The sequence below is a fragment of the Plodia interpunctella genome, chromosome 20, assembly GCF_027563975.2.
Source record: "Plodia interpunctella isolate USDA-ARS_2022_Savannah chromosome 20, ilPloInte3.2, whole genome shotgun sequence".
NCBI classification, from domain to species: domain Eukaryota; kingdom Metazoa; phylum Arthropoda; class Insecta; order Lepidoptera; family Pyralidae; genus Plodia; species Plodia interpunctella.
The window spans coordinates 3,817,320-3,831,162 of NC_071313.1; the positions used below are offsets into that span (position 1 = coordinate 3,817,320).

The following is a 13,843-nucleotide window of genomic DNA, read 5'->3' on the forward strand; positions in this document are numbered from 1 at the left end:
TTTGGTGGTATGTCCTTAATAACTTTATAAGGGCCTAAATATATATTATCTAATTTATTACTAGGTGTATTATTTTTTACTAAAATTAAATCATTTTCCTTATAGCTTACAGGATTAATATTTTTGTCATACACATACTTTCTATTTATCTTACTTCTTAACAAATTATTTCTAGCCTCTTTTTGAGAAAGTTGCAAACGGTATTTCAATTCATGTGGATAGCTCTCATAATTATAAAGAGGTTCTACATCATTTGTCAGATTACTAGGGAGAGAACATTTCTTACCAAACACCAACTCGTACGGGGTGAAATCTGTTTCAGTATGAACTCCTGTATTGTAAGAGAAACACCAAAAAGGAATCCACTTACTCCACATCTCCGGGTGATTCTCTGTTTGAATACGTAGAAACGCATTCAAATGTTTGTGAGTGACTTCCAGAGCTCCTATGGACTCGTGATGGTGGGCTGTTGAGTTGAGTTGTTTAATATTTAATAATTTACATACCTCTTGAAAAATTTCTGATAAAAACTCCTTCCCTCTATCTGTAGCTATACATTTTGGCACACCATACCTGAGAATAAAATTATTAACAAACGATCTTGCTACTTCATCAGCTTTTTTGGAAATTAAGGGATAACCTTCTACATATTTTGTCAGTTCGCATTGACACGTTAGTATATAAGAATAATTATCATTATCTCTTTCCAAAGGACCAACAAGATCTAAGAATACTTTTTCAAATGCAGTATGCGCTGTACTAGTAATTTCCATTGGTTCTTTCTTTGGTATTGAATGTTTTTGACGTTGACAACTGTCGCAACGTTTTACAAATTCTCTAACATCTTTATCAATACCAGGCCAGAAATAATATTTCTTTATGTTGTTTGACATTCTTCTCATACCAGCATGGCCACTGCTAGGCAAGAGATGAAAATCATTTAAAATTATTTTTCTATCATGTTTATTCTCAATTCTTTTTACATTACTTAAAATACATATACGCGGTCCGGACCTATTCTTATCGTTTTTTATTTTATCTAATAATTTTTCTATAAAAATTTCATTATCTTTACTCTTTAATATGTATATTTCTTCTAACTTTAATAAATTACAAAAATTATCTAAATCTCTCACAAATTCGCCTCGCGTCATTTGTGATTGAGAATCTAGAAATTTCACATAAATTGTTCTTTTACTTTCAATATAGCATAATATTTTATTTTCTTTTGTGATAATTCCCTCTTTTTTAAATTGTTTTAGTCCCTTAATATCAATAAGTTTTAATTCTACTGATTCTTTCGGTCTTATATGGGTACTTACGACCTTTGGTTGATCAGGCCTCAAGTCTAAAGCATCCATATCTACCGATGAATCTAGTTTATTTAATTTTCTTGCGCCCGCTCTTGTCATAACATTAATAACACTTTCGTGCATTTCTTTTAAATCATTTAATGTGATTCTAGACAATGCATCTGCAGCTGCATTTTCAGAACCTTTAACATATTCTACTTCAAAATTATATTCCTCTAATATGATTCTAAATTTCATGAGCCTACTCGAAGGATCTCTCATATTGAACAAGTATACTAGTGGTTTATGGTCTGTCAGTATTTTAAATGGGCGTCCATATAAATATGGACGAAAATACTTCACAGCCCATACTATTGCTAGCAATTCTTTTTCTATCACTGGATAATTCTTTTCACCTTTATTTAAGCTCCTACTAGCATAAGCTATTGGTCGTCCATTTTTGTTTGATAAAATTGCTCCTATAGCATTATTTGAAGCATCAGTTTGTACTATAAATTTATTTTGTTCCGAAAAATCGGGATACTGTAACACAGGTGGGCTTATTAGTAGTTCTTTTAGTTTTTCAAAAGAGTTTTGACTTTCGGTATTCCATTCAAATGGTACGCCTTTTCTAGTTAATTTATTTAAAGGATATGCGATTTCTGCAAATTTTGGTATGAATTTTCTATAGTAATTCGTGAAAGCTACAAATCTTTTTACTTCGTCTGAATTTGTAGGAACTGGATAATTTTGTACTGCAGATATTTTTGCAGGATCCGGCATTATACCTTCATTAGAAATCACATGACCTAAATACAAAATTTCTTTTTTAAGAAAATCGCATTTTACTGGGTTCAATTTTAAATTGACCTGACGTAATCTTTCAAAAACATCTTGTAAATTTTTATTATGAATTGTTAAATTACGGCCAAAAACAATTAAGTCATCTAAATAAATTAGACATTTTTCATAATTTAGACCAGCCATTGCCAATGTAATCATTCTGGAAAATGAACTTGGGCTAGTTTTAAGTCCCATTGGCATACGTGTCATCTGATACTGTCCTGAATGGAAAGCTGTAAATTTTCTACTGTTTTCATCTAAATTAACATTATAGTATCCTTGATGCAAGTCTAAATGTGTGAAATAAATGCTACCTGACAACGAGTCCAGAATTTCAGTAATATCTGGTAGTGGGAATTTATCGTCTTCAATCTGATTATTCAATTTCCTATAATCTACGACAAGCCTCCATTTTTTGTCTCCTGTTGAATCTGATTTTTTAGGTACTAACAGTATTGGACTAGACCAATCGCTCTTGCTAGGTTCAATTATCCCTTCCTCTAACATTTTATCAATTTGGCGTTTAATTTCGTCCTTTTGAGAGTATGGCAAACGATATTGTTTTGAAAAGATTGGATTTGTATTAGGTTTGACAGAAATAGTATGTGTGTATACATCAGTAGTACTTAATTTATCACCAGGGAGGTAAAATATATCTGAATATTTAGCGCAAATGTTCTCAATAGTTTTTTGTTCCTCAATATTTAAATGTTGCAATTTCATTAATGAGAAAAGTTTTTTCACTCTATTTGAATCGGTCGTTGACTTTTCAAATTCACAAATATTATAGTTACTAACTTTATCAATTTTTGGATTTATTTCTGTGAGTTGAACATCATTTTCAGTAACATTAAGTATTCTAACAGGAATCAATCCATCTTTTGGTGAACATATGGAACTTGCTAAAAATATACCATGTTTTATTTCTTGAGATAATATGACACAATCTTCATTAATGTCCGTATGTATAAAATGTATTGACTCGCTTCTAGCTGGGATCTCAAAAATAACATTACATGTATTTATTAAAGGTAAAGTAATTTTCGAATTAATAAATAATGTCAAAGTATTTTTACTGAAGTCTAATTGAGCTTTGCATCTATTTAAAAAATCACGGCCTAAAATTCCACTTCCTTTAATTGGTAAATTTTGAAAAACAAAAAACTTATGATTGAATGTTTCATTATTAAAAGTTAATGGTAAAAATAAGTATCCTATTGCTTGTACACTTCCACCTAAACCGTTGACTGTTACATTCTCCTTATGGATTGGAATGTTACATTCTATAGCATGTTTATACGTACATGCCGATATTGATGCTCCAGAATCTACTAAAAAATATTTTTTGTTATAATTATTACATGATGATGAAAGTAAAGAAATATAACAATTACTATCACTGGCTAAAATAAATTTTTCACTATTCCTCACGAAAAAACTGATTCAAAGAAAGTTCTGACTCTTCAAATTTTTCGAAATTATTATTATCATTATCATGCATTAAATGAATATTACGATTATTACGCATCCCTTGATTTCCTCTAGTTGAATTAAAAAATTTACCTCTCTGCTGTGGACCTCCGCTACTTCCTCGCGTGTACTGACCTCGTGACCCTTGTCCTCGAGAAGCTAGATGAGCTGCTTGCTGTCCTCGAGCTCTTCCTCTATGTACAGGATAGCGGCAACGTCCTCCACGCCAGCTTCTATAATAATTTGAACCATTGTTGAAATATTTATTATGGTATGGTTTCTTGTACATACCCATGATTTCTCCAGATGTTGAAGGAATTGATACTTCTTCATCTTGGGCTGCCTGTACAGCATCTTTAAGTGAACTATAATTCCTGGCAGAAATAATCGTACTAAGTCGACGATTACGCAAGCCGTCAGCAAATTGCTTAACAGCCATTTTTTCATTAATAGGTTTTAATATTTTATAGCATTGATCATTCCCGTCAGCTTGCGTTATCGTTAAATCAACAAATAGTTCCGTTATTTCTTTACCATAGTCAGCAATTGACAAGTCATTTTGTCTAATTTTTTGTAATTTATTTTGTATTGCCGTTGCAGCTTTCTTACACAATAATACATTTCTCATATCAATAATTAACTCATTAACTGATTCATATTTTGATTTTAATTTTAACTTAGCTTCAGGAGAAAGCCTACTTTTTAATACGAAATTAATTAAATTTTGTTTACATGTATCTTCTTTCAATAAAGTATTATAATATTCAATGTTATCAATCAACTGTTTTGTATTCGACTCCTCATTTGTCATAATAGGTAAAAGATTTAACGCCGTTTTTAAATCAAAAGAATTCATGTTGAACGATGACTTCGGCTTATCACTATTACACAACACTAAAATATTTTCATGTAACTCTAAAAATCGACTACAATAATTTTTGATTAATATAATATCATCCGAACTATAATATTTTCTCTTAAGTTTTTCTTCAAAACCTATCAGCCACGTCTCATATTTCTCATAGATTGCATTAATCTCATTTAATTTGTTTACTAACACTTTTTCCGTTCTTCGACTGGCTCCTAATTTAATTAAATATACTCTAATTTTCTTTAATTCCTCATACAATGATATAATAGTTTCCATTAGTCACTTACCACCATAACGTAGAGTAAAATATTCTTGTACCTGTGCACATAAAGAACATAACACATTAAAAAATAAATAAAAATAGACTTTAAAATATAATCGCGATTACAATTAACACTATCAAGTCCAAAGTTCAGTCACAGTGCATCATCCGTCCGTCCGTATATGGAAAGTCGCTGCATTCCTTACCGGTGACCTATATCTCGTACATAAAATTATTATTAGGATATTTGATTATATATTTAAGATACTTTTTTTTTTTTTTTAAGTAGATTATTGTATTTTATTATTTTCACTTTTTTTTTTTTTTTTTAATATTTATTTTTATATAATAAATTTTCACTTTTGAAATATATTTATGCACTTTTATTTTTATTTATTTTTTACACCATTTCTTTTGAATAGATTTTTTGGGGTGGGTTAAGGTCTTCCAACTGTCGCCGGAAAAGTGATCTTCTTATAGTCGCCCGATTTATCTCCTTAACAATCCATTTTCTATGGCATTTTCTATATAGTCGATATATGAAGAACAGCACGCCACACAGTATAATTAACAGGATAACACACAGGATAATATTTGTGGTGCTCATATGAAAGCGAATTTGTTCTGTAGTTGCTTTATTATCGCCAGCCGCAGCATTCTGGATGACCAGGGTTTCTTCTTTAGACTGTGGGGAGCCCATTATTTTTGTGAAATTTTTTATTCACGTGTACACTAGCGTTTAGTCCGAAACAAAGATAGAACTGGTACTTTTCCATTGTCCTTATTAACGATTACACGAGTAACGTCTCAAATTCGCGGCGCGGTGGAAGATTCCATAGGCAGGGTCGCCATATAAGGGTGTGACGTAGTCAGGTAAATGAAACGAGTGAATGCTCGAATAATACTACTATATTTGAAGGAATAACACAATTATATAGGTGGTACAAAGATTAACATAATAGAAGATTAAATAGGTACTTAGTCTAACCTCACAATATTTCAAGATTGCGCTTTGAAATTTCCAAACGACGTTTTTTGTTTTCTTCTGTTAACATTCGTGGTACCCATCTTGCCGACACTTTTCTGAACCCCAAGGAATCTGTTAAAATGGATTGGATGCTTCCAAATGAAATCTTTAGGACCTCGGCTAAATGTTTTATAGTTATTCTTCTGTCTTCCAGAACTAACTTCTCGACCTTTTTGATATTTTCTTCTGTGATGGAGGTTGACGGCCGCCCGGAACGCAGATCATCTTCACAAGTTGATCTACCCCTTTTAAATTCCGAAACCCAGTAAGCTACTGTAGAATAGGGTAAAGCATTATCCCCTAATGTCTCCTGAATATCCAAAAAAATTTCCTTAGTGGACATTTTTTTTAGGCACAGATACTTTATCACCGCACGTAATTCGTTTTTTTCCATATTTCAATACGTTGGAATACCCTTGGCACTTAATAATTTATTGCTTGTAAACGATACGACCGAATCGATTGTAACTGAGCATAAACATTATACGATAATCACTCTTTAAAAATAATAATAAACTACCCACAAAAAAAATATATCAATATGTCATTCTAAGAACTTTTTGATTTACCCTCGTATATACAGCAGAATTTGGAAGGGTGATCAAATGTTCAGCTCTGGAATACCCTGCACTGTCGATATTCTACGGCACTGATGGTATAGCATTTACGTTCGGATTTATGTTCATCCTAGCCGTCGAAGAACCAGCAACATCTTGTGATACTGGCACTGGCCTATCCATCACATAAGCTCCACTAAACTCCGATTCGGGAAATATGTTTTCATTGAGTGGTGATATACCGGATATTATAAAACCAAACTGTATATTTTCAATGGTAGCAGGCAGAGCTTTCTTGGTTTTGTTTTACTTTGGACACACATTATGGCAAGCTCTTTCCACTATATTTTGGGGTACATCAGATCTCGTTGTTTTTCTCTATGTTATGTTCTCATTTTCTGTAACAAAATAAAACATACAAAATCAACACATAATTAATTTGTTATCTGTTAGGTATATAGGGGTTGGTTGACTTATTAGTCTACCAGCCCCAAAGAAAACTAGTCAATCAGCCCCAGACGCCATTTTAGATTTTGATCGCATATATATTCTAAACAAACATGCTTAACAGAAAATAAATCTATGTATCGGAAAGAGATATCCTTAAAACTATCTGTGAAATAGGAACAATAAACTCACAACGTATTTATACACGTGACAATAAAAAATGTATAGTAGGAAAATAATACTTACGTAGGTCAAAATTTGTTATCTCTGCACTAAACAAAAACGACGCGCGTCGGCTACACGGCACTTCGTACGAATGAGCGGGGCACAGGGCTCGTTCCTTGCGCCTGATTGAAGGTCACGAAACACGTGATGCCGGAGTGTTTTCGACGATTAGTCTACCTACCCCTATAGTCAACCATCCCCGGTCTCCCCTATATGTTTGAAACTTTTAACCATGGATCTCGCATCTTTACAACAGAACACATAAGAATTATTTTTCCATCATTTGCATCACTGTAGTCAGCTAGCTAGAAATCATGAAACGTTTTTGGAATTACTACTTCACTAGATGTTGGAAAACGCATCTTGGGCACACCCAATATTTTGTTTCGGTTATTAAATAGACCAGTTTTTTTATTTTCAAACGGTGGTATTTCCGCCATAAAATGCACGCCATCCGATTCTAGATTGTATACCATTTCATCGTATTGTTTCTGGATAGAATCAAAATTGGATCCAGTGTTGTCTTTGAGCTTCTCAAGTTATTTTAATATTTTATTTTAGGCTTCGTTTGGTATACAGTTCGCCTTGTGTGTTTTGGTTTTATCATGGACCACTTCGTTCCTCTCGTTTAAATTGATACTCCCTAAATATATAGTATTACCGTCTGTGTAAGTCTTTTTACGATGATATTTCCTTCAAATAAAAGAGCAATGTAGGAGGTATTGCTCTTTTATTTGAAGGTCGCTACGCGTGGAAATAAATTCAATGTCTCGTAAAGACATTTCAATGACGAGTTTAAACAGAAAGTACTCCTATTATTTCACGTAAATACTTTCCTTAATAAAATTAATTAACCTATTGCACTACATATCAATAATATGGATACATATCAATAATATGGTATTACTTTTTTATCTAACTGGCCAGTTACTTATCATGAAAGAGTTTTACGGAGCTTCATGCTAAACTTTTCTACCCGACTGCGATAGAAGGAGGGTAATGATGTCAGTGGCAGATATATACAAGAAAATTAAAACCCTCGTACAGAACCAGTTCCATACAAGTAAATTAAAAGCCTCGTACAGAACCAGTTTCATACAAGTAAATTAAAAGCCTCGTACAGAACCAGTTCCATACAAGTAAATTAAAACCCTCGTACAGAACCAGTTCCATACAAGTAATTTAAAAGCCTTGTACGGTACCAGTTCCGGAATTCAACCGGTACTATAGACGGCCGAAGGGTCACATTTTTATTACATACCTTGTAGGATTTAAAGGGGAGATGGGCCCAAAGCGGGTACCTCAAGGTTTGTGTCAAAAAATAAAGAGGTTATTGCAGTTGCAAAGTGGTTTTTTTTAATTATTTCGTACAAATATGTATTAAACTTTGTAACAAAAACTAAAAAACACTTCTTTCTTCATAAATTTCTTCAAAAACTTAAAAATTATTCAGTTGTTCATATTACCTGCTTTACCCGTAGGGGGTGCCTAAAGCGGGTATGGCCCTTAGGGCAAAACGGGTCAAGACTGGGCAAGGCGAGTAACAATGAGATTTTTTTCTTAAAAACTAAATAATGATAACAAAATAATAAAAATATCCTAAAACTTTTCAAAAAGTTGTACACAATCAAATTTAAATTGAAATTAAATTAATTAACAGCCAGTATTTAGATTTTTTTTTATCTTATATCTAATCAACAATCATTGCTTCAAAAAAAATCAGTCTTTTTAATCAAATTCGTCAGTCTTAATTAGTTACTGCTACATTTATTTATATAAAAAAAGGTTTTGTGATTAGTTTAGTATCTAATCAAAAGTAAAAATATCGAAAAATTAAAATAATAAAAGGTTGCACAAAATAAAATGTTCAGAAACTTTACGTGATTTTTTTTGTGTTACTATTCTTGACATAGATCACAATAGTAGGCCCCTTTGCCTAAATAGCTTGTACACTCTTCATGAGCCCAACCATGACAATCATCGCACCTTATCCAGTCTTCTATTGGTGGATCTTCGTACATCTCGTGGCATATGAAGCAGACACTTTTTTCTTCTGCGTGCTTCCTTGTCTTTCCGCTTCCAGTAATTTTTTTTGTGTTCGAGGTCGAGGCTTTTTGTTTTTTACCTTTTTTGGCCACAGGTGGATTTTTTTTAGACACAGACTTTACTTTTTCTTTAAGTTTCTTAAGTGATACTTTCTGTTTCTTAGACTCAATTTCTCTCTGTTGCTCTTTAATGGGAGTGCTGGTTAAAATTTCTGACTTTTGTGCTCTTCGTTTACGTGATGTCTTTGGTGCAGTTAGTTTAGGTATAGGGCGAATGTCCATTGGGGTTACCTTGGTAGGTGTAACACATTCAGGAATCACTGTTTTAACAAGCAGAACTTCCTCAGGTCTAGGGGTGTTGCTGTCAATGTCTTCAAGCATTCTATCTAATACTGACGGGGAAATTGTGCGATCGGAGTCTACAGAAAGGCGACCAGGACTATAATTTTGCATTTGTGGATGGTCGATAGTATTGTCACCTGGAATGTCTATGGGAATATCAGGGTCAAAGTTTTCTTGAACATTGGCAGGTTCAGTAGCGATTATGGTATCGATTTCATTATCTTCAGGAGGATCATTGACAGAGGTGTTTGGAAGATGTTCAGTGGCTATCGTATTAGAAATCAAAACGTCACATGCATTTAATGCCAGCGGCCTGTCTGTCAAGGATGAAGGAAGATAATCATCATCGCTAAATATATGTCGGTTTACTGGCCATATACCAGTTGCCTTAAATCCATTTACAGCATTTTGAGCAGAAGCTGCTTTCAGGTAAGCGTCGCCAAACAGCTGACCAATTTCAAATGGTGAAATGGTTCGTCCCACATGAGATCGTTGGTAAACCGAAACCGTCTGTTCAAAATAGGTTTTTAAAGGGCCATATACGCTTACATCTAGTGGTTGAGTTCGGTGACTGGTGTGTGGAGGTAATGAAATAAATATCACATTATTTTTTGAGGCATATTCTAATGCTGGCAGATATTTATGAGAAATGTGGTTATCCATCACAAGTATTACTTTATTTTCCTTAGTGGGTCTCGTCACCTCTACAAAATGGCGTAGCCAGTCTAAAAAAATTGGACCGGAAATCCATCCACTATCAGAACAAGTAGCTACTGTGCCTGGTGGTGATCCATCAAGCAGTCGGGGGTTCATACGTTTTCGAGAAAATATCATAAATGGAGGAATAAAAGATCCAGCTGCATTGCAGCAACACACAATTGTTGTCAATTTTCCTCTTTCAGTACTTGATATTATTCCTACTTGTTTTTTTCCAGTTCTGGTGAGAATTTTTGGTGGTTTATTGCTGGTGGTGCGCACACCCGTTTCGTCAACATTGTAAATTCTAGTCGCGTTGATTTCATTGCGATCTACTTGATCTTGTAAAAGATCAAAAAACCTCTCAACTTGCGGTCTATTAAAACCTCGGGCACGGGCTACTGACGTTGGCTCTGGCTTTCTCAAAGTTAATTCGGGATGTCTTGTTGCAAAGGCTCTATACCAATCTTCTCCAGCAGTTTTCTTTTTAAAAGGGTGCGGAATTCTATTGCTCTCTGCGTATTGATATACTAGAGATAAAAATTCAGATTTTGTCAGACCATAAAAAAGGTTATCCATATGAAACAAATATTCTATTAATTCAGATTCTTGTTGGTCATTAAAAACTGTAGAAAACCTACCGAGTTTTTTGTCTGCGGAGCCTTTTTTTATATGCCTTTGTAATGTTGATAAATTTATACCATATTTTTTTGCAGCACCATTTACTGAGCCCTTCTTTGCCTCTTCCATTGCCAACTTCATTGTCTCCACGTCCCAAGAAGCTTGTTTGGTCTTCCTTTTGTATTTTTGAACCATCTGCAAATGTATTATCAATGAATGATAGATTTCAGTACTTTACAAATACCTACCATGACTAAATATGAATTATGAGAGCCAATATATTGTAGGATCTTAACGCGAGAACAGTCGGTGTGCGCCAAAAATGTCTTGGGTAAAGCGGGTCAGGGCAAAGCGGTTACCTGCTTTACCCATACCTGCTTTGCCCAAAAGTTTATTTTTCACGATTTGTAAAATAACCTCAAAATCTTTATCAGAAATGTTGCACACACAACGAGGATTCAAAGCTGTTTTAATGCAGATTAACACACAAGTAACAATAATAACATAAGTCTCAATAGAATGAAGAAATTCGTAGTCACATACCTTGATATTTTTTAACAAAACAGGCCAATAAAAACACCCGCCGCTCAAAACGCCGCCGCGCGTCGCTGACGTTTCCGTCAAACTGATTCGTGTTGGTACGCGTTCGGGCGTCGCCGCGGCACGCACACATTTACACTATATGCTTGTATGCATGAATAACGAGGCCTACCCGCTTTAGCTGGTATACCCGCTTTGGGCTCACCTCCCCAATATTTTCTTTTTCGCATTACGTACAAAATATCCAGTTGCATATTTTATAGCCCTAATATTCGTGATCTGTTTTTTGATCCACGTCAACAATATTAATATTCGGTATTTCCTCAAATTCGCAGGCTTTACTTTCAGTGGCATTTTCAGTGATTATAAATGAATGTAATTTTTTTTCAAAATCATTCTCGCAGTTCGCGCCTGGGGCATGGATATATTATTTATTAAAAGGTAAATGCACTACCGAAATGTTCGGGTGTTGGATTATTATTTTGGCACCCATGACTCCTTATACTCCCAAAAAAGATTTCGAGGAGGATTGAAGTGCCGCATCCAAACTGATTGTATAATAAACTTTTTTGCAATTTTTTTAGCAGCACTTGTATGCCATCCAGCATCCATGTCCCAAATATTTAATGTACACATGTAATAAGGGCACACTTTCCACTTTACGTGTATCCTTATGAATAAATTTCATATTTTTTAAATAAGCTTTAGCCATGTTATGAGTAGAATTAGGCTTCACAGCTTGGAGATATGGGTTTCCGTTTCCGTCATCTTTTCTTGCATAACTCCCATTGATTGAATCAAATAATTTATCAAAAACTATACAATTTCATGTCTATCGACTATAAAGTCCACTATAAGGTCCACTAAGGTCCAAAGGACATTTCCCAATATCAATGAATCAGCATGTGTCTCTTCCATCAATATTTTTATAGCTTGACGGTTTTGTTCCTTGGTCACAAATAGTGGCAACCACAACAAATGCCTCTATAATCTTCTTAAACAGCTTTCAGTTGCCAACTCTGGACCTTTTGTTGCAGCTGCAGAAAATATGTATGACAAGCTTGTTCATAAGTTTTCACAATGCCTCTGAGCATAAATACCTGTGCATAGTCAGCGAAATCAGGTTTTGTATCTGCAGCACCATCCTGTAATTAAATCTCTTCTTTCATTAAATTTATATTTAAAAATATATAAAATATATTTATTGAAACATACGTTGGCTTTAAGCGTCATCTCATCGAATATGACATATTATTGATACCTTCTTTAATTGACTGAACATTTTTTCATTGATACTAGGTTTTGTGATTTTGTAACACTTTCGCAAGAGTTTGTGGTGCCAGCAATATCAATACTTTTCTGAGAAATAGGTAACACTTTGGATTTCGTTTAAAGATTGATAAGGCAACAATTTTTTCATTCATCTGGAACCTCCTACCCTAGTCTGTCTTTTTACATTCACGGAATTTTGACGATTTTACCAGGAATATATTCGTGATAACAACGGGTTATTACCTTCAAAACCGTTACCAGGAACAGATGAACCCATTCCTCATGTAAATAGGTGATGAAGGTTTTGGACTGAAACCCTACTTAATGCGACCGTTTCCAAGAGCGACAGTTAAACGATGCACAAAAAACCAACTTTAATTACAGACTATATCGTGCAAGGCGTGTTGTGCAGAACGCATCGATAAACCCAACAAATAGACGTTCGACGAACGAAGCATTTCAAATCAGACAAAAATGTGTCTATAATTTCAACAGGAATTAAATGATTGAAAAAAATACTTACTAGTTTCATTGTATTGTTCTGCAATTTGATGCCAAATTTTATCTTTTAAACCAGGATTTTTGTAGTGTTTGTCGCTTGTAACGTACAAACAAGGATTTTTCCGAACCAATTCTATGATTTTTTCGTTGAGATCTATTTTTAATTTTGTAGATAATCACAAATCACTGCACCGCGCACGACTTGCGCACGCACCTGTGTGAGGGTTTAAGGTCATAGCTCATTAGAGCCACCCGGCACCCACTCCGCACCGCCTCGTCGCACGGCGTCAACTCGTTGTCGACAGGTGGTCCACGGGTGGACACCGTGTTATCACCAATAAACGTCGCGCGGTCAACCAGTGGACCTCGCATCGTCACCCAGTGGACCCCGCGCTGGCCGCTGGTGGACGCCGCGTGGTCTACCACTGGAGACCGGTTAGTCCAGGAATTTTCGTGTAGTCTGTTAACAATTGGCACTACGTCTACACGTGCGCTTCATAATGTTAAATTTTACAAACCGTGAATTGGCACTCATAGCTGTAGCGCTTGATGCAGAAGAAAATGAAAGACCCAAGAGAAAAAGGAAAGCTTATTGGGTGCACGAAATGTTTAAACAAAGAAAAAAAGAGGGCGAATATTGGACAGCTCGTAGGCATTTGCTAGCCGACGAGAAAAAATTTTTTTCCTACTATCATATGCCGCAAAGTGTGTTTTATAACATACTGTCTCATATTGAAGACTCCATATCTAAGCAAAACACAAGATTCAGAGAAGCGATCACACCCGAAGAGAAATTGGCTGTGACTTTAAAGTAAGTAAATAAAGTTATTAC

At 34.6% G+C, this 13,843-nt stretch overlaps 2 protein-coding genes across 2 annotated transcripts; both read right to left on the reverse strand.

Annotated features, from left to right (window-relative positions):
* Window positions 1-3,555: 3,555 nt before the first annotated feature.
* Window positions 3,556-4,752, reverse strand: LOC128678880 (uncharacterized). The gene has a single exon (XM_053760767.1). The coding sequence runs from the start codon at window positions 4,750-4,752 to the stop codon at window positions 3,556-3,558; it is 1,197 nt and encodes a 398-aa protein (XP_053616742.1).
* A 3,518-nt stretch (window positions 4,753-8,270) lies between these two features.
* Window positions 8,271-11,451, reverse strand: LOC128678874 (uncharacterized). The gene is made up of 2 exons (XM_053760758.2): window positions 11,242-11,451; window positions 8,271-10,893 (listed from the first exon to the last, which is right to left on the reverse strand). The coding sequence occupies exon 2, from the start codon at window positions 10,891-10,893 to the stop codon at window positions 8,893-8,895; it is 2,001 nt and encodes a 666-aa protein (XP_053616733.1). The 5' UTR covers window positions 11,242-11,451; the 3' UTR covers window positions 8,271-8,892.
* Window positions 11,452-13,843: the final 2,392 nt, after the last annotated feature.

Bases quoted from the DNA above. Each gene is read 5' to 3' on its own strand.
- LOC128678874 (XM_053760758.2), bottom strand. From the start codon at position 10,893: ATGGTTCAAAAATACAAAAGGAAGACCAAACAAGCTTCTTGGGACGTG.
- LOC128678880 (XM_053760767.1), bottom strand. From the start codon at position 4,752: ATGGAAACTATTATATCATTGTATGAGGAATTAAAGAAAATTAGAGTA.